At 42.5% G+C, this 22,811-nt stretch overlaps 1 protein-coding gene across 3 annotated transcripts in view; it reads right to left on the minus strand.

The window, feature by feature from the left end:
* FGF2 (fibroblast growth factor 2) overlaps positions 1–22,811 on the minus strand; it is a 64,240-nt gene that overhangs the window by 23,841 nt on the left and 17,588 nt on the right. For all 3 annotated transcript variants that reach the window (XM_075615824.1, XM_075615819.1, XM_075615833.1), the window contains exon 2: positions 11,214–11,317. In XM_075615824.1, coding sequence (XP_075471939.1) covers positions 11,214–11,317 — 104 coding nt within the window. The remainder of the gene's footprint in view (positions 1–11,213; positions 11,318–22,811) is intronic.

Consider the following 22,811-nt stretch of genomic DNA (forward strand, 5'->3'; position numbering starts at 1 on the left):
GAAACATGGGAACAGGGGAACATACATTTTCCTGACATGACAAGGTGTAAGCCACATTCCTGGACCACAGTCAAGTTAACTCCTTGCCTCCCTGGTGAGGTCAGGGGGGGGGCCATATGGGGTGCAACCCCTTTAATACCGGGCCAAACCCTCTCTCCCTCTACAGGCTGCCAACCTGTTCCTCGAGGCCGGCGTCAAGGAATCTCCATTGAAGTCAATGAGCCCATTGACTTACAATGGGAAACCGCCGCTCCTCCTCTCAGACGCCACCTGCTGGTCGTCGCTGGAAAACAGGTCCAAAACCGCTACCTCTGCCATTAGAACGCATGGAGTCTCAATGGCGACCTATGGAAGGCTGCAAAATGGAGCCTGAAAAGGCGGGAAAGGGGAACAAAGGGCTATAATCACTAAATTAACATTAACCCCTTCCCTCCCGCATCAACCCTAGTGTATGTGTGAGTGCAAACACCAGGATGAGACATTACATTTATACAGGGGAATAAACAGTTGGATACTGAAGCAAAGTAAAAAAACACATTACTGGACCTCAGTCCAGTTAACCCCTTGCTTCCCAGGTGAGAGTAGGGGGTGGCCAAATGGGGTGTAACCCCTTTAATCCCGGGCTACATCCCCTCTCTTATGACACACACCTATCACAAAGCCATGCATAACATCCATCCAACCAATTACCACTCTTCATAGTCATTATCTCTATTGTATATCTCCTACCATTGCTTTCTGAAAAGGTGAGGCAAGGTGAGAGTTGTACCACTGGATCAGTGGTCTAAGTGACTAGGCTGTTATAAACAAAGATCTACATTTATTAATCACAGCGGCACAGATCTTTGGATTGTATTAATAAAATAATTTAAAAAAAATGAATCCTTCTTTCTGAAACGGAAGTTTGTCAACGAAGTGATACTCTGGGTATGAAAATAAGAGTAGTGGGAGCCTATGCTCTCTAGTACCATCTGTTAATTCTGGAGTTAGCTCGTAGGTATGGAAATAGCTTAGTAAATATATGTTTCCTTACAAATTTTATCCAAGTCCTACAATTATAATCTGAAACTACATTGTCCCACATGAACTTAATAGCTCAGTTAACAAGTATCTCTATGCTATTTACCAAGGTGAATTAATTGCATGGTAACCCAATCACCAAGCATATATTATGCACTAGTATCAATACAATATCATGTTGCAACAGAGAGTGCGATTACGTGATCAGACAGAGTTCATAAGTCCAGAAGGAAAAATAGGACTGTTGTCGGATCAGTTGAAATGTTGGCAGAAATAGGATGGCTTTTCACATGAAATTATATACCAAAAAACAGGCTTAAGTCTATGGCCCTTCTTACACCTGCTTTGTACATTAAGCATATCAAAACACAAGAGAGAGGCTTTCTGTGTGCCTTCAGCCAAAACACATTCTCTAGGACACCAGTTCACTTAAATGTTTCCCAAAACACTTGTCTTGAAAAAAAAATACTTGAAAAAAAAAATGGAATAATGCAAAGTTGTTGAAGGTTGTGATATATTTTAGTGAACCAACATAAGAATTCCTAGTAAATGAAGTTAAAGTGTACAGAGCTTGTGATACCTCATAACGTTTTTCTTAAAGTGAACATCTTAATTTAATCTACAAAGTACTCTTAAATTGGTCCGCTGAAAGGTATCACAATCTGCAACAAATCTGCATTTCTCCAGGACTAACCTGACCCCATGTCAGAATAATCTCTTGATGGTTTACAATACTAAAGGCAGCCTTTAGTTCGCCCACAAACATGTTCTCTGTGGAAATAAGTGGTAGAGTTTGTGCACTGCCATTTCCTGTCCTCTCCGTGCCCGAAGAGTATACTGCAAAGCTCGTCATTCCACTGTCTTCGCTACGGAAGGGGTCACATGCCCAAGATGCAAACGGTCACATTAAAACCTTCCCAATTGTGGAGCGCCAAGTTGTGTTTCAAGAACAAACAAAAATAAAGACAAAAACACAGAAAAACATAAATGTGCACAAAATAAAGATTCAAATGTCTAACGTTCATTGACTGGAGAGATGCAGGGCTAAAGAGCCTAAACCGTGACTTCTGATATTTTTAAGTCAATCTGTTCTGCCATTTGCTTTGCCCACACATGCACAAAAGTGGTTGACAATTTGGTGTTGCATTTTTCTCTTTAAAAATCTGAATCACATTTCAGCCTTATTTCTGGGGTGGCTTATGAATGAGGTAAAATAAAGGACAAATTAGTGACAAGAAGCATAACCCTCCTGCTAACTATTTTGAGGTTAACTCTTAGGGGCTCATTCTATATTGTCCGAAGTTGACCAATCGGGGGAAAAACCCCAGTTCACGTCAGGAATATAGCATTACCCCTTTAATGCAAAATTATAACGAACAAGATTTTCGGTAAAAGAAAAACAATGATTTACAACATGGTCATTCAGACTATGCATGTATGTTTGTATGTATGTATATCTTTATTTATATAGCGCCATTAATGTGAATAGCGTTTCACAGCAGTAATACACATGACATAATCATATAAATAACAAATAATACAAATAACATATAATTGGAATAAGTGCTTCAGACATAAAAGTAACATTTTGGAAAAGGAGTCCCCAAGGAGCTTACAATCTAATTGGTAAGTATGATGAACATACAGAGATAGTAGGAGGGTGTTCTGGTAAGTGCGTCTGCAAGGGGCCAAGGTTTATGTATGTGGTGTAAAGTATCAGCCACGGAGCTACTCATAAGCTTGGTTAAGGAGGTGGGTTTTAATATGTGTCTAAAAGGTGGATAGAGAGTGTGCTAGTTGGATATTGAGGGGAAGGGCATTCCAGATGTGTAGGCACATGTAGCGCTCAACGGACAGTGCTTTCAAATGGTAGAATTTTGATACATGTTAATATTTGTTTCAGACCTCTGCTGCTCTAAAGAATGTGGAATAAGGCATGTATTGTGCATGAATGTGTACTGAAGACCTATCCAAACTTCAGCTCCTGTATTTAGCTGCATGAGAATTCGCCAGACACTATATTTCATCATTCTATTTGCTCAACTGGCTTCTTTGAATCGGGTCTTGTATGAGCAGTGTCTGCGTCTCGAAGGTTCCTACATCTATTACACAATGAGATTTTCCTCTGGCTTGACAAAGGTCACGTCATGTATAAGGCTCTGTTATTACCCTTTGTGCTGCAGGGGGCTAACACATTTGAAATGTAAATCAAAGACTTAACTTTGAAATAGTGAATTGGTTTTGCATACCAGAATCAGCTCCTTGTGATGTTAATCTAGTTCTTTAATCTCTCTGTGCCTCACATACTAAAAATGATATTATAAGATGTATAGTATTAGGCAGTCCGTGGTGTATGCCTGAAATGTGCTATATGCAGTGCTGTACCCCAACATGAGAGAATATATCATTGTATTATTTTTAATATTAGAGATCAGTCAACTTCAAAACCAACTTTTAACCTTACAGCTCAACCCATATTTTTCAAATGCACCCAAAAGGTAAAGGGATGTTAGAAATAAAAACAGATTTCAATAACTTTCATTTTTTCTTCTAACTAAAGATGTCATTGACAAACATACATCCTATAAACTAAATCAGATATATCAGAAAGTACCAGATATTAGAAATTACTCACCAATTTCATACTGTATAATCTATTTGCAAACCAAACTATTACATCCTACTGTAGCAGCTATTCTATATGTAATGTAAAAATGGCATACAGAGATACATTTTCAGTTTGTATGTCTTTGCAGAAGTGTTCAACAATACGTGCTCCATCTGTACTACCATACGTGCTCCATCTGTACTACCATTCATGCTCCATCTGTGCTACAATACGTGCTCCATCTGTACTACAATACGTGCTCCATCTGTACTACCATACGTGCTCCATCTGTACTACCATACGTGCTCCATCTGTACCACCATACGTGCTCCATCTGTACTACCATACGTGCTCCATCTGTACTACCATTCATGCTCCATCTGTACCACCATACGTGCTCCATCTGTACTACAATAAGTGCTCCATCTGTACTACCATACGTGCTCCATCTGTACTACCATACATGCTCCATCAGTACCACCATACGTGCTCCATCTGTACTACCATACGTGCTCCATCTGTACTACCATTCATGCTCCATCTGTACTACAATACGTGCTCCATCTGTACTACCATACGTGCTCCATCTGTACTACCATACATGCTCCATCAGTACCACCATACGTGCTCCATCTGTACTACAATAAGTGCTCCATCTGTACTACCATTCATGCTCCATCAGTACCACCATACGTGCTCCATCTGTACTACAATAAGTGCTCCATCTGTACTACCATTCATGCTCCATCAGTACCACCATACGTGCTCCATCTGTACTACCATTCATGCTCCATCAGTACCACCATACGTGCTCCATCTGTACTACAATAAGTGCTCCATCTGTACTACCATACGTGCTCCATCTGTACTACCATACGTGCTCCATCTGTACTACCATACGTGCTCCATCAGTACCACCATACGTGCTCCATCTGTACTACCATTCATGCTCCATCTGTACTACCATACGTGCTCCATCTGTACTACCATACATGCTCCATCAGTACCACCATACGTGCTCCATCTGTACTACAATACGTGCTCCATCTGTACTACAATACGTGCTCCATCTGTATTACAATACGTGCTCCATCTGTCCTACAATACGTGCTCCATCTGTACTACAATACGTGCTCCATCTGTACCACCATACGTGCTCCATCTGTACTACCATACGTGCTCCATCTGTACCACCATACGTGCTCCATCTGTACTACCATACGTGCTCCATCTGTACTACCATACATGCTCCATCAGTACCACCATACGTGCTCCATCTGTACTACCATACGTGCTCTATCTGTACTACAATACGTGCTCCATCTGTACTACCATACGTGCTCCATCTGTACTACCATACATGCTCCATCAGTACCACCATACGTGCTCCATCTGTACTACAATAAGTGCTCCATCTGTACTACCATTCATGCTCCATCAGTACCACTATACGTGCTCCATCTGTACTACAATAAGTGCTCCATCTGTACTACCATTCATGCTCCATCAGTACCACCATACGTGCTCCATCTGTACTACCATTCATGCTCCATCAGTACCACCATACGTGCTCCATCTGTACTACAATAAGTGCTCCATCTGTACTACCATACGTGCTCCATCTGTACTACCATACGTGCTCCATCAGTACCACCATACGTGCTCCATCAGTACCACCATACGTGCTCCATCTGTACTACAATACATGCTCCATCAGTACCACCATACATGCTCCATCAGTACCACCATACGTGCTCCATCAGTACCACCATACGTGCTCCATCAGTACCACCATACGTGCTCCATCTGTACCAGGTTGTGCATTTGGGAATGTAAATAGAACGAGATACACAACACACATTAAATAATGAAATCAAATTCCATTATTTCTGCCTAAAGATCCTCCTACGTTACATGTCAGATATGTATTAAAACTATTTGTATTTTTTTATTGTAGTAGCTGTAGTGGTCCTGGAGAAATGTATTTTTATTGTAGGTGGGGATTCCTTTTATGGGACATACAGGGTTATAATCTATTACAATATACAGTATACAGAGCTTTTCAGAATCTCATAGGTTTCTTATAGAAGTGTACTGTTAAGTCAAAACTATATCCTGGTTGTCCTACAAATGTGAAGTCTTAGGCCTGGGACATAGTAGAGTAGACTGTGCTGAGCCGCGCTGAGCAGATGCACTTACCCCCTGCATCTGTCATCAGCGCCGCTTTAGCAGGCGCTTCCGCATGCGTGCGGAGGCTCAGATATTTTGAGCAGACAAACAAGTTTAAAATTTGCCGCTCAGGGGAGCGGAGGAGCGGTCACGTGACCGCTCACATCCAATGGGAGCGAGGTGAAGGAATAGGAGCTTGAACTACTATGCAATGCTCACGAGCAATGTCCATGAATTAATTATAACAAATCAATTGTCTTTCCATACACACACCGTAATTAAATCAGTATATCCATGTCACTTGTAACCTTTGAAAGCCACTCTATGTGGACTCCCACTAACCTTTGTAAGAGGTAAATTTTGTATGGGTGTCACTGGCTACAGGTACAGTGATACAAATCGAAAAAGTAAGAAAAACTCACAAATCACTGAAGATCCAAGTGCTGTGGGGCTTGCTCCTACCGAAGTGGTATGCAATGCAGAAGATTTGTGGATGGCGGTGCAGCTGCCTGGGAAAAAATGCATGGGACTAAACTTGCAGGATACTGGGTACAAAAAAGATTTATTGGCACATAAAAACAGCAACAGCAAATACTCTGACGCGTTTCAGCCGCAACGGGCCTTTGTCAAAGAGTAAAGTATACACGACACACATAAAATTTAAATACCCACAATTCCCTCCTCCTATGATGACGTATCGGCGCTCTCTACCTATGAGAGTCAATCCGCCCCCTCTCTGACAGGGACGCTGAGTAATAGCAGCACTGAGAACAGCTGATGCCTCTAAACAAGCAGGAATCACGGGGAGACATAGACACTTTTACTCCCCTGTGACGTGACGGCTGAGCCACCAATGAAAGCTCTCAATCTAGTTGTTACTGAGCTTAACTAATTGCCTGCTAGAAACGATAATACATGACAGGGTCAGGAAACAAATGGGTACTATATACACACACAGTATATGGAAACAATATGGAAGAATTATACCTTTCACATTATTTGTAAATAAAGGTACAGGGTTCCGAGTAAAAACAAGGAGCCATGAATTCCAGCAACTCTTTACCAAAACCTGTGTGACAATAAAACTCACTCCAACCTGAAGTGATCTGAAAATTAAAAACAAAATGCTGAATATTGGATCATCACAATGTATTACAACTTATAATAACTGGCAAAAGATATATATATAAAGATTGGTATCTTATCATACAATTTATCAATCAAATGCACTTATAAATAATAAAGAACACATATTTGTAATAATAATAATAATAATATGTAGACAAAGCACAAAAATGAACAGATATCTATACCAATAACCATCTAGGACTCCTAAATGATGAATAATACCTATCCATTGGATAATATTCATATAATGTTATATATCCAATGATTATGCATGTCCAACATATCCAACAATATATAAACCTGAAATCATGGGCTAGAAAAAGGTGAAGGGAAGGGGGAAGAAGGGGGGGAGGGGAGGAAGGGGGGAGGAATGAAGGGGGAGGAAGGAGGGGAGGGGGAAGGAAGGGTAGAGGGAAGGGGAGGGGAAGGAAGAGGAGGGGGGAGGGGGAGGAAAGGGAAAGGAAACAATTGGTTAATGTAAAAAATGTTGAAGTTCCCAGTCGACATTGATGCCGGCTGGGACCAGAGTGTCCAAATAGAACACCCGGAACATCTCTCTCTTATTTAAGGCATTTAGTCTGTCTCCCCCACGTTTGTGGGCCTCAACATGTTCAATTGCCATGAATTTCAAATTATCAATACCACCATGGGGACATTCTACAAAATGTTTGGAGACTGGATGTTTTAAATCTTTATTTCTAATGAATCTCACATGTTCCATCATGCACTGTTTTAGGGGCCTGATAGTGCGACCTACATAACCCTTATTGCATTTACACCAAATGTAATAAATTACAAATTGCGTATTGCAATTAATAAACGTCTTTATAACATGTGGTTCTCTCAGTTTTTTGACTACAAGTGTTTTTGAGGGATGGGCGAATTTGCATATCTTGCATGCCCCACATTTGTAAAAGCCGTTAGTTGTTTTCAATGTTGAAATGGCTTTTGATGAAAAAAGGCTAGGGGAGAGATGATTGGCTAATGTCTTTGCTTTCTTAAAGACTATCTTTGGACCTTTTTCAACGAAGGGAAGGAGGTCAGAGTCTAGACTCAACACACCCCAATGTTTACGAATGATGTCTTTCATTTGTTGGGTCTGGTTACTAAATCTAGTCACAAAGTAGGGTGTTGTACCCTCTTCTATATATTCAGCTCCACCGGTCATCTTTTTAAATTTCCCTGATTTACCACCACAGGAAGCAATGAGGTCATTGCGTTTTATACCTAATGAATGTTCATAAGCGTTATTAATGGTAACTTCATCATACCCCCTCTCTTTAAATCTTTGTTTTAGATTTTTGGAGTGATGTCTGAATGTCTCGTCTATAGAGCAAAGCCTCCTTAACCTAAGGAATTGACCCTTAGGTATACCTTTTATCAAGGATCTGGGATGACTGCTGTCTGACCTAAGGAAGGTGTTACATTAATTGATTTTCCTGTAAACCTCCATTTGGATGGTACAGGAAAGATCAATGTATAAGTGTATGTCTAAATAATTAATTTGAGTTTCGTGACTATCAAAAGTGAATTTTAAATTATAATTGTTATTATTCAATATATCGAAAAAGGTCCAAAGATAGTCTTTAAGAAAGCAAAGACATTAGCCAATCATCTCTCCCCTAGCCTTTTTTTCATCAAAAGCCATTTCAACATTGAAAACAACTAACGGCTTTTACAAATGTGGGGCATGCAAGATATGCAAATTCGCCCATCCACTCAAAAACACTTGTAGTCAAAAAACTGAGAGAACCACATGTTATAAAGACGTTTATTAATTGCAATACGCAATTTGTAATTTATAACATTTGGTGTAAATGCAATAAGGGTTATGTAGGTCGCACTATCAGGCCCCTAAAACAGCGCATGATGGAACATGTGAGATTCATTAGAAATAAAGATTTAAAACATCCAGTCTCCAAACATTTTGTAGAATGTCCCCATGGTGGCATTGATAATTTTAAATTCATGGCAATTGAACATGTTGAGGCCCACAAACGTGGGGGAGACAGACTAAATGCCTTAAATAAGAGAGAGATATTCCGGGTGTTCTATTTGGACACTGGTCCCAGTCGGCATCAATGTCGACTGAGAACTTCAACATTTTTTACATTAACCAATTTTTTTCTTTCCCTTTCCTCCCCCTCCCCTCCCCCCTCCTCTTCATTCCCCTCCCCTTCCCTCTACTCTTCCTCCCCCCTCCCCTCCTTCCTCCCCCCTCCTTCCTCCCCCCTTCCTCCCCTCACCCCCTTCCCTTCACCCTTTTCCTTTTTCTAGCCCATGATTTCAGGTTTATATATTGTTGGATATGTTGGACATGCATAATCATTGGATATATAACATTATATGAATAGTATCCAATGGATAGGTATTATTCATCATTTAGGAGTCCTAGATGGTTATTGGTATAGGTATCTGTTCATTTTTGTGCTTTGTCTACATATTATTATTATTACAAATATGTGTTCTTTATTATTTATAAGTGCATTTGATTGATAAATTGTATGATAAGATACCAATCTTTATATATATATATCTTTTGCCAGTTATTATAAGTTGTAATACATTGTGATGAACCAATATTCAGCATTTTGTTTTTAATTTTCAGATCACTTCAGGTTGGAGTGAGTTTTATTGTCACACAGGTTTCGGTAAACAGTTGCTGGAATTCAGGGCTCCTTGTTTTTACTCGGAACCCTGTACCTTTATTTACAAATAATGTGAAAGGCATAATTCTTCCATATTGTTTCCATATACTGTGTGTGTATATAGTACCCATTTGTTTCCTGACCCTGTCATGTATTATCGTTTCTAGCAGGCAATTAGTTAAGCTCAGTAACAACTAGATTGAGAGCTTTCATTGGTGGCTCAGCCGTCACGTCACAGGGGAGTAAAAGTGTCTATGTCTCCCCGTGATTCCTGCTTGTTTAGAGGCATCAGCTGTTCTCAGTGCTGCTATTACTCAGCGTCCCTGTCAGAGAGGGGGCGGATTGACTCTCATAGGTAGAGAGCGCCGATACGTCATCATAGGAGGAGGGAATTGTGTCTATTTAAATATTATGTGTGTCGTGTATACTTTACTCTTTGACAAAGGCCCGTTGCGGCTGAAACGCGTCAGAGTATTTGCTGTTGCTGTTTTTATGTGCCAATAAATCTTTTTTGTATCCAGTATCCTGCAAGTTTGGTCCCACGCATTTTTTCCCAGGCAGCTGCACCGCCATCCACGAATCTTCTGCAATGGGAGCGAGGGACTTACCCCGCCTCCCGCCACGCCTCCGTTCCACCTACGACACACCTTCGCCCCGCCCCGCCCCCAAAGCACGCTCACTGCCTCACCTGCCAGGACACAAAAAAGCTCCCGTTTGAGCAGGCGAGGTAGAGCAGGAGCGCGGATCAGCGCGGCCCGAGGCACCATGCCCGAGGCCTTAGAGTAATAGCAATTGGTGTGATGGGATCAACAGATTGGCAACAATATCAAAAATGTATATCTTTTTTTTATTTATATAGAGCCATCAATGTAATATATTGTTGAGTTAGAACTTTTAAAGATCATGGTCATATACCATTTGTACAACTACCAATTGTAATGTACACTAAAGAAATGGTAAGAGCGGGTAGTATGAATGGGGCACAGAGGTTTTTCATGCCAGCAGATGATGGTACAAGAGGGTACTTCTCTACTTCCTTAAAGCAGGGTGGCCAACTCCAGTCCTCAAGGGCCACCAACAGGTCAGATTTTCAGGATATCCCTGCTTCAGCACAGGTGGCTCAGTCATTATAACTGCACCAACTGTGCTGAAGCTGGGATATCTAAACAACATGACCGATTGGTGGCCCTTGAGGACTGGAGTTGGCCACCCTGCTTTAAAGTTATGTCTTGTGTAGGGTCAAAATAAAATAATGACAGTGATACAAGATTTGAAGTTGATATCATTTGTTTTGTGGTTAAAATGAGAGTTCTGCCAGTTTGGACATTTTTAGATGTTTAACTAATCAGCCCCAATCACTGCATAAATGTAAGACCACTTTTTATTTTGAAACCCTATTTATTTATGCGAATCGTTCAACGAATTTGTTTTACAGAAATAATGAGTTAATGATTGCTGGAAAAAAAGAGTTGCCCAAGTTATCACCCATACAACCCTCAAAGAGCCAACATTGGCACAGCTGGCATGAAGCAGAGCTTCAGGGCACAGTAGGGTCACCCTTACTAGCTGCCTACTTTTGCACTATAAGCCATATGACCAGCAGACGATTGTACAGACCACAATTTTCAAGCGATACTTACCAAGGCTATTAATCTGCCATCTTCTTTCATGGCAAGGTAGCGATTTGCACTAATTCCTTTGATTGTCACCACTCCCCGATCCTCTGCTTGTAGTTGCAATTTAACTGCAAGAAAGAAAATAAAAACAGAATAAGTTTTTCATACTCATACATTTTGAGTTACATAAAAAGTACATTTTACCAAACTAGGTGATGCACAATGCAGCACGTTCCACTGCTGCCACAGTTCTAAAGCATTGTTCCTGTCCTGTACCACCCCACATTAAACAGTAGGGCCCTGGCAAAAAAAAGGTATGCCATATCTCCATTATATATTTACTAGCTGAAAGTACCGCCGTTGCTCGGGAATTCTAAGAAACAAAAAAATACATTGGATTTATAACTGGAGAGTTTAGTTTTTTCGTTTCTTAATGAGAAATCCCTCGCTAAAACAAAACAACAACTCCACCCATAATAGTTTCATTGCCGCCGAGGTCCTGAAGTGTTTGATCGAGAGCCTCTAATGCGTGTTTGTGGGATATTGTACTCTCGTCCCAAACAATCACCGGGCACTCTTGAAGAACTTGGCTGCGCCTGTATTTTTGCTAATGTTGCATATTGGATTTTTAGAGTGACCAAGATTAAGTGATAGCTTGGGGGTAGTGTGATGGGATCATGTCATTTGTGATATCATCAGTTATGTCATTGCTGATGTCACCAGTGATGTAATTTGTGAATCGTATCCAAACAGACACAAAAAACTGCTCTTTGATCTCAGGAACCATCATGCAAAATTTGATTACGATATCTTAAGAGGTGTCCAAATCCATAGCAAACAGACAAACAACTTTCCAAAAGAGATAGTAGATGATACTTATGGTATTTTAGGTTTGATTATATGATGCAATATATCAAATCAGTGCTTTCATTCTGTACTACTAAGGCTAAGGCCCCGCTCCCTCTGTCAGCGCTCCCGCACTGCAGACAGGTGGGGCGCTGACATACACAGACCGCGATATGCGGTCTGTAGGGAGCGGGAGCCGGAGCGGGAGGTGGGCGGGAGTGGGAGGCTTGAGCGGAGGGACCCGCTACTCTACCCCCCCTCCCTCCACGGGCTCGGGCTGGAGCTGCTGATTGAAGTAACACACACACACAGTCATACACACACGCAGGCACTCATACACACACGCAGGCACTCTCTCACACACACAGAGACAGAGGTAGGCACTCCACACTCCTCCCCGCTCCCCGAAGCCTCCCCTTCTCCCGAAGCCTCCCCTCCTCATTGGCTCACAGCCACACCATGTGACGCGTCGAAGCTAGGGATTACAATTCTCTTGTATCCCCTAGCGGCTGACGCGACACAGCGTGTAGTGAGCTGTGCAGCCAAGGGGTACCGGGACCGGCTCGGGAGGATTCCCCTGCTGGTGGGGAAAGCTCGTGCAGCAGCCCTAACTCAACAGCCCCATGCTGTGCTATTATCTGTAGGAGTTTAATGACCAGATTCTCATGGTCCTCGCTTTGTGTTTTCCAAAGCAGATAGAATGAAAAAGTAAAACCCTGCACCCCAAACCTAGAAAATAATCCTAAAAAAAAAAAGTGTACTTACTCTGCGGATAAGGAATCGGTTAAAAACAAAGAATACTGAAAGCTGTGGGCAAGCCTCCAGTTAATAAAGAAAAATAATAATTATTATTAAAGGGGAGGAAGGTTCTGCTTTAAGTTTCCATGGAAACCATAAATGTCAAATTCAAGATAACATATTTTTTTACATAAGTGTAAAAAAACAAAAATCAGACTTTATTTAAGTAATAATCCCCTCAGAACAGGGCATTACTGGCCAATAATTATTGTCCAGTAATGCCCTGTTCTGTGGGGATTATTACTATTATAGGCTAAATGTAAGCTTTTTTTTAAAAAAAATTCATAAAAAAGGATCCACTTTTGTAGTCATATTGATTTTTATCAGCATTGTCTACATTCTTATGCTTTTACTGCAAGTTTATTAAAAGGAAATTGTACATACACGCAGCCCCGTCTACACACACACACACACACACACACACACACACACACACACACACACACACACACACACACACACACACACACACACACACACACACACACACACACACACACACACACACACACACACACACACAGCAACCCCTCCTCTATATACACAAACACAATCTGCCTCCCACCCTCTATACACAAAAAAACACACTGCAGCCCTCCTCCACTCTCTCTCTACACACACACACACGCCAGCCCCCCCCCACTCCCACCAACCCATACTACAGCCCTCTGTAAACCCACAAAACTGCACACACACACACACTAACACACTCTGCAGCTCTCCTCCATCCCTACACACTGTAGCCCCCCCTCTACACCCACAAAACACACTGCAGACACATACGCACCAACAAAACAGACTCTGCCACCTCTACATCCACAAAAACACACACCAGCAGCCCCTCCCCTCCCTCTGCAGCCCCCTGTAAACCCATACACTGCAGACACACAAACACACCACTCTGCACCCCTCCTCCACCCACAAAAACACACACACACACACTGCAGCCCCCCCTCTACACCCACAAAACACACACACAGCAGACACACACCAACAATAAAACACTCTACTGCCCCTCTATACCCACAAAACACATACAGACACACAAACCTTTCCCCTCAATCTCCTGTGCGGAGCTCTCTGCAGGCAGGGAGGGGGAGGAGTCAGTGCCTTGCTGCTGCCTCCTGTCCAATCACCTCCCCTGTCTGAGAGCTAATCTCACGCTTTGTGAATGAGAACTGAAAGCTGATTGGCTGAAAACTTGGCAGGGTGCCAAAAATTCTGTGCCATTACTGATCGGATAATGCCCGGCATTATATATATCCCTCTTTCCCTTTTTACCAAGACGGGTCTACTAGTGCTGCATATACCTGTAGGCTAAACCAGGGTAAAGGGAAGGGAGGGGACGGGACAAGGGAACCCTCGCTACTGCCTAGGCACTGGTGCTACAATCAGGGGAAATGAATGAACAACGACTTGGGAGAAAAGGACCCCTATAATGAGAGCACTCAAGAATAGGTGATACTGGCAACTAATGGACCTGATGGAGAATCGTAACATGTAATGATGGGTAACTTAAAAACAATTTTATTAGGAGAAATCCTCAAGTAAAATAAGGTTTATATGGATAGCCCTCTACCTGAGGTGATCCTAAACAAAGGGCGAAATTAAAATATGGTAAGGGGATAGGAGAGGTAAGTCCTATTGGTATAATAGGTGCTCCTAAAAGGCTTCGCTCACCTCTGGTGAACCACAATGCTGATTACAAAGGTAAGTAAGATATGTATGGTAAGTATCAGTGCTGTGTATTGCTGCAACAAACAGACACTCGGTGAATGCTATATGAACACCCACAGTGCAGTAGTGACTCCAAGTGTCAAACAATGTCCTGGGACAAATGGGCACACATGTTGCTGGCAGCCAAGGACCTAAAACGAAATAATAATTCCAAGTCCAGTGCTGCGAGTCAGACAGGTTGGCAGGCAATAAGTGTCTGCCAAAGTGTCAGATGCCAACGTCTTTTGCCCGGAGTCCTGTCTAATGCTTTACATACATATCCCTAGCAACAATTGTGGACCAGTATTCAGGTAACGAAGACATCAGAGCAGACTGCACATGAACACTGTATATAACTAGACAGTGTAGCAGACTGGATGTGTCTGCAAACAGTGTATCACAGACCTTGCTGTCTCTTGTGCTGACACTTAGATACAATTGTATCAGTAATCCTCTTAACAAGTGTATCACTTATACCCTTTACCAAAAGAACACGGACTGTGGGAGTCTGTGTGCATAACAAGTACTTTATAATAAAAAGAATACTTATTATTTTCTGCGGTATGCGGTATGCGGTAGTGGCGGCCCGGAGGTCTCGGGGAGTCGTCAACTATGACGTCAGTACGTCTCTTGCCACATAGTAATTGGCAGCGCCTCCACCTGCCCAGGATCCCAATACTATGAGATAACCCCAGACAGGAAATAGTAACAACAGCTCTTAGATTAACTTGACAACCTTTACTGCAGGTGTTACACAGAATGCACATGAATAATAATCAACACGGTTTAACCATAACCCTTTCCTTCATTATAAGCGCTGACCCACCACCGTGTATTCCCACACCGTGTCCAATGTACCGACCCAGTCCCATGGTCACTTAACCCCTGAGTGTCCCCAAAGAACGCACCCCTAAGGCGTGATCAGCGCCTGTAAGGTACAGGTATGTTGGTGCACTTATGAAATACCTGCCAGGCGCTCCAGCACCCGGACACGCCGACTACTTCAAAAAGGATCCGCCGATCCACGAGGTCCTCAGCGAGATTCTGAACTCCACAGAAGAGGTTGGTCGGATGGCAGTCCCATAGTCTGGTCCCAGAATAGGAATATCAGGTCACTCAGCTTCAGAAGCTGTGTCCCTAACTGTCACTGAGCACTAAAAGGACAAGGTCCCTACCTAAGGGGCCTTTCCCTACAGCAGCCACAAACTGGTGGTGACTCAGGGCCTTAGCTGAGGCCTAGGGGTATACTGGCCTAGTGCAGAGGGTCACTGACCCCTGCACACGCACCTCCTCCCCTCTCTATCTCCTAACTCATTAACAGCCTCACCCTTGCAGCGTTCCAAACTGTCACAACTGTCTCCAGCGGAATCCAGCGGAATCCAGCGATTGGCTGCCATGCGTCACATGTCTCAGGCTCCTCAGACTCATGGGACTTGTAGTTCCCTGCTAAACCTGTCTCTATGGGCTGCCGCGTAAGGCCTCGGCCAGGCTTACCGCTGGCGTGCTGAGGCTCAGGGAAAGCGGGTGCTTTCCCTGGCCTTGCGGTTGCTTGCCCGGCGCGCCGTCAGGGGCGGGCCAATTGCGTCACGGAGCTGGTTCGCCCTCATTGGGCGAACCGCTCACGTGACCGGCCTGTCGCGCCGGCAAGCGGGGGAATTTTAAATTCCCCTAAGACCTACGCTTCCGCAAGCGCGCGGAAGCGTAGGCAGGCCCCTACTAAAGCTGCTCTAATTGCGGCTGTAGGGGCTCAGTGCTGAGCGGGAGCCCGCCTCAGCGCGCTTCCACAAGCAAGCGCTAAACATGGCCGAGGCCTAAGCCCTGCGCATTGCGCCTGCGCAACCTGACATGGCGTGACCCTTGCGCAAGATGGCGGCGCCCTGCTACGGAAGTCCTAGATCACCCTAAATGCCGCCGCTTCTCTTTCCCCAGCTGCCCTGCACCTCATCCTCCCCACCGGAGGTCAAGGGGAATCCCCGACCGCCGCGGAAGTTAGTGCCGGAAGAGCGAGAGAGGTCGAGGTCTGTGTGTATGTACAATTTCCTTTTTACTAAAACATGTGCAGTAAAAGAATGTAGACGATCATGCTGAGAAAAATCAATATGACTACAAAAATGTATCTTTTTTATGAAAAATGTCAAAATAAATTAAAAATAAGCCTACATTTAGCCTATAATAGTAATAATCCCCTCAAAACAGGGCATTACTGGCCAATAATGTCCTGGCTGGGTTAAAGTCCCTCGGCTTTGCCTTTGGCCTTCAACTCTTCCAGCCAGGGCATTATTGGCCAGTAATGCCCTGTTCTTCGGGGATTATTACTTAATTCAATCATGTAAAAATCGGTCAAATGGTACAGTATGGTCATATTGTGGCAAGAGACATTCTGAAAGACACCATGGAAAACCCCAAGACACATGCTTCAATCAGCCTGTTAAAGAGACAGGAAATGCCTCTTCTGCTATCACACTTTTTGGTTCTAGGGATGAAAAAAAAAACGATCTCTGGGTAAGGGGCAGGTATTTTCATTTTTATTTAACATGTAAATGATTTTGCTGCTTAAACATATACATAATAAAAATAAGTACTTGGATTCAAACATTAAGTTAGCTTTAAGTACCAATGTTGACCCCTTCAGCTTTGCTGTTGTACAAGCCTTGGTGGATTCACAGGCATATTTTGCTCAGTCCCCAGATAGTATTCCTTTGACAACATCTGTTTTTAATGACGTACGATTCTGATTAGCAAACATGTTCTGCGTCATCAGAAGGTCAATCATTACAAACGTTTCAAATGTTTATTTTTGGTAGCTGGGCTAAGCTGGATAGATTTGTATATTCTTTCATTATTCTAGTTGGGTTCTATAATGTTTACTTCTAATTACTAAGTGTGCACCCTTTGCAGCATTTCTTTTTTTGAAACTGAGCACTTCTGCTTGCGTGGCAGCAGTAATGATTGACAGCACACTGCACTGCAATGGTTTCTGCATCTCAAATAATTCCATTGGTTACATTTGCATATCCAGTCCCAAAATCCTAATTTCAAAAGGGGCAATTAAACCTAAAAACCAAATTAAAAAATAAATAAAACATTTGAATGTACTATATTCCAATATAATATGAAGATTTCTAAAAATAAACATCAAAATAACAGCAGTTTATGTTTGTTTTTGTTGGCGATATTCAATGTTTCCCATTCTGTTGAACGTACTAAAGGCTTACATAACAGATATACTATGGGGGAAAGAGAGGTATTATGGTACATGCCCTGTTACACTAATAAATATGCTTTAATATGCTTTTTTAATGCTTATAAACAAACATAAACGTCAAAATGCAGTAATTTAGGTGAACACCAGAAGTGTGGTTTTGTTAGTGATAGTCAAAGTTTCTTGTTCTTGTGAACATCAAAGGCAGCTGCAGACGTCAACCTCCACCCGGCAAGTGATGTCACTCAGACGGCAGTGCGGGAGCCCCTGCGCCTTTCAGACTGCGCTACAATGCGAGTGGCTGTGACCTCACTTGCTGGGTGGAGGTTGGCGTCTGCAGCTGTCTTTGATGTTCACAAGAACAAGAAACTTTGACAATCATGAGCAATGCATGGAGTGTTTATGTTTTGTGTAGTTTACATATTAGAGGGGGGTTTTATCCTTTTTTTTACCCAAGCCAGAATTACTACACAGGACCAGCAAACAAGCTCAAACGGATGAATCTAACAAAATGAAACATCCACCTGCGAATGAACCTGTTCTCCCCTAACCCAGGCTGGGCTGTACTGGTTGCTAAATACAGGCAGTCCTCGGTTATCCGACACAATGCGTTACTCAAAATGGCGTTGGATAGCGAAACGTCTTAAAGCGAAACACGTTTTCCCGTAGGAACACTGTTTAAATGAAAGGTTCCGTTCCTGAAGGCATTTTTAACACTAAAATACACCAAATATTTTATGCAGGCAATAAGATACGCAGCACACACATAAATTATATAGTGTATATACTATATTATATATATAATATAACATAAAATATAATAATATAATATATTATATAGTATAATATAATATTATATTATATAATATATATAATATACACATAAACAACTTTGAAAAGCGTTGTAAGAGAGTTGGAGAAGCCGTTTTGGCATTGTAAAAATGAACATAGGTATGCATGGCATAGCGTTGGATAAGCCATTCGTTGTAAAGCGAAGCGTTGTAAAACTAGGACTGCCTGTAGAGCATATTAAAGTTTGTAGGGATAACTCTGAAAAGTGGAGAAGCCAAAACCTATGCAATTAATATTGTCCTTTGTACTGTAGGGCCCTGGCAAAATCTTGATACCTGTAGTTTAACTGCTACATGATGCATAAAAGAATGAAGGCTTCAGGTACCTGCCTCACTTTAGTGGTGTACAGTATGTCCTAACATGCACAATTACAGATTTACAAGGGAAATATCCATTGTTCGGCCAAATAAAAAAGGTATCACCTAATACTGAAGTTCTCATTCACTTTGCACTATCGCTACCGGACTAACACGGCTATTTCTACTTAATTCAGCTTTACAAGGGAAATAGTCAATTGAAAAACTGAGGCAAAAAGTAAATTGGCTGCAAGGCGTCCTGCAGCACCAAAAAGTGTGTCATGGAGCAGCATCACTTATGAAATATAGCCCATTATGAGAGCCAGAAACCTAGCTCACAAATGTAGGATTCAGTAAGCTTTGTAGAAAGTAATTTTTCGATCATCCTCTGATATTTTTCCCGATCAAAATGAACAGAAGTACTTGAAAACCAACTCTGAAGGGGAAAAAAGTGTATTAGTACATGTGCTACTAATTATCAGTCATCTGGGTTATTGTACAATAGTAAAACCTAAGAAAACCGTACAAACTCTATATAATGGTACGTCACATGAAAACAGGTTTAACTCATTCAGACCCGGAAGTGCTTCCAATTCATGGCAGAGCAAGGCATTGCTGGACAGTATAGGACATTTTGATGTGGCTGTTCAGCCAACGTTGTTTCGCTCTCGGGACAGTTTCCCACTGCAGGTAATGTGTCCTCAAACTCCTTACCCTAAAAACCCTAACCTGAGCTCCTTGCCCTAAAAACCTTAACCCCTTACCCTAAACACCCAAACCCCTTACCCTAAAAACCTTAACCCCGAATTCTAACGCTAATTACCTACCTCTAGGCCAAAGCGGCCAGTGGCTAAGTGGTGACAGTGGTGGCGGCGGCATCTAAAAGTGCTATTCCGTTACTGGACCACCCTATAGAGGGTTAATGTAACTAAATGACAGCAGATGTTAAAAGCACAGTGAAGGCCAGATATCAAGGCAGGGGATTCTAGGAACACACAATGATCTCATCCACCAAGTTGGTCCACTTGTCTGCTGTGCAGAAGGAATCGATTGTATTACAAAATTCTCTTTTGCTTTCAATGTTGCTCCCTCGGGCAGTGAAGGGGTTAAAAGAAACCCCAGCAGCCTGGATTCTTCCATCTGTATGCGAGTGGCTATATTACCTGCAAAAAGATTCCTAGCTCATCCAAATACAATTAAACATCATTTGCAATGTGTACCGGTAGAGGTGTGGATTTATATTAACCGCTTCAGTGCGCCGACAGGGAAACAAAAATCTCACTGGCAGCAAAACGGTGACATTTCTACAAAAATAGCAACTATGACCAAACAACTGGTAGAAAGACACATTTACCCTCTCAACAGTCATCATTGATAAAGTGAAACGCTGCTCTACTCTGCCACTTGTGAGGGCACCTGAGGTGAGCAAAGCAACTAAATACTACAGCACATTTGTATTCAATAGCTTCTCACAACATAGCCTGACATTTAGGGGGTCATTCGAAATCTGCAGAATCGGACGTTTGGTATAATTCATCCAGGAGACGGTCTGAATGGCGGCTTTGGCAGATATAGAATAATGTCCTTGGGTAGTTGCAGTGGTAAATTCCATCCCACATACTGTAGGGTATAAAAATAAACAAAATACCCTCACACAAATACAAAACACTCATATAGATAAACACACACACACATTATATTCAATAAACTGGTAAAAACAATGGTTAAAATGTATTTTTATTTTTTTGGAACTGCACGGAGGAAACCATTAGCCAATAAAAACAAGAATGCCTTCTACAAAAACGATTAAATAGTGTTAAAAGGAAAATATAACTATTTGAGGAGCGTCTGCTCCCTTCGCTAAGCCTCTTGTTTCTGGCAGTGGTTCCAGCAGATACAGCAGAACACTGCTACAGTTCAGCAAAAGAAAACGGAGCCAGGCCAAAGAAGAAAAAAAAAAAAAAAGCTACTTAACCCCTCTCAATGCTGGAGGGTCCAGCCACACATCGCAAACAGCATGCTGCTAACCCCACAAAAGCCAAGGGGGTTAAGGGAGCCCAGCGGAGGAAGTCTCCCAGGTGCAGCGCGTTGCGGTGATATTGTTATTCATTCAGTTCCAAGGCTTGTCACTGCGTGATGCAGAGTCTGCCCCCACGCCTCCAGTCACCCGCCAGGGAAAACCACTAAGTGTGTGCTGGAGCGTCACACTATATAATAAAGTGTTGTTCCGGTCATGAAAGTAAAAGGAGAGACACTGTAGGAAGATGGAAAAACTGAACTATATGAAACCTTAATAATAAAAAAAAAAAAAAATGGAATCATCTAACCTCAGAAGTAATTAAGTGACTCCACAACCTTGTTGGCCACCTTAGATACAGGTTTTTTTTTTTTTGCATGAGACATTTGTGAATAACAATGGAGAAAAAATGTCCTTGCTCCGTTTTATAGTATGTCCTTTCGCTTACTTTATTGTAGCTGTATTGCTTTGCAAGGTGTTGCTGGACTCTCTGGCATATTAATCTGCAGTGCTCATAACCCGCCTTCCTTGAAATTGAGCAGTATAAAAAAATAAAGCTATACCAAGTCAGATTACAAGTTTGCAATGGTTGAAAACTTTCCTTGGCGTAGATAATTGAAGGTGCTGAGCATTACCACCCTATGTAGTGTTTTGAGTACACCTCTGGTCTGGATTAGGCTGCGGCCACGCTAGTGCCGAGCATGCTGACCGCGCAGCGCTTGCCGAGATTAGTTTTGGCAATTTAAATTGTCCCGTCCCCACTCACCCACGCTTAGCGCTTAGATAAAAAAAAAAAAAAGAGAGAGAGACTTTAAAGTGTGCTCAGCTTGCCTGCAACGCCCCCCCGCGCGCAATTGCGAAATAGCTAGGACACCCGGCGCTCATGCTTGGAGAGCTGGTGACGTCACCGCTCTCCAAGGATGAGCATGGTCAGCGCCAGCGAGGCCACAGCCTTAGAGGCCATCCCTTGAGAAAGGCTGCCGTGACAGCCGAAACGTTGGACACTTTATTTGGCTTCAATGAATTATTGCATTTATAAAATCCGTGGAGCCTCCACTCTTCCTTTTTTGTTTATCCGGTGTTAGGCTGAGTCCCCGCTGGCGCTGAGCGTGCTCATTGTTGGAGAGCTCTCCAAGCATGAGCGCCGGGTGTCCTGCATGTATGCACGTGTGAGAGAGGGGGGGCATTGCGGGTAGTTGAGCGCGCGGGAAAGTATAGGGTTTTTGTTTACTTAAGCGCTGAGCGTGTGTGCCCGCGCACGAGTGCGCACGCACAGCGTGAGCAGGGACTTACATATAGCTATATATGTAAGTAACCGCCGTAAACGCCGCCTGCTCAGCGCTAGTGGGGACGCAGCCTTAGAGGCCAGCATGCAGACAGCAAACTACATACAGTTCAGGCAGAGAGATTGCAGATGTTCATTTTGCATTTGACTTTTTTTTCTTCTTTAAGAAAAGGACCATTAGAGATAAGTTCATAGAGAGACAGGGCCATATTTACCACGAGCCTTCTACAGTAACCCACCTTACAGTCTATTGACTTGAATATGTATTCCTGTGCGGAAGGACTGCTTAGTAAATATGGGCCACAGTCTTTGCATCATGTTTCAGTTTCCATTTCCATGTCATGTGAAGACAAAAATATTGATTTTACTTATTACAACGTTTACACTCTGAGCACTTTTACCAGTTTCCAAAAATGGAATATTTATGAAGTGTGATGCTCATTGAAAAGGAACGGCTTATGCGAGATCGCGTCCATGTTTACATTGCAGGAATCAGGAGCTTTCTCGTTTATGAATGTGTCACCCGGTAATGCAGTGGTTTTCAACTTTTGTTTGGTTAAGTAAGCCTATAATTATGTTGTGTAATTCTGCAGAACCCCAACCCTCTCTA

Source organism: Ascaphus truei, chromosome 1, assembly GCF_040206685.1.
Source record: "Ascaphus truei isolate aAscTru1 chromosome 1, aAscTru1.hap1, whole genome shotgun sequence".
Classification (NCBI taxonomy): Eukaryota; Metazoa; Chordata; class Amphibia; order Anura; family Ascaphidae; genus Ascaphus; species Ascaphus truei.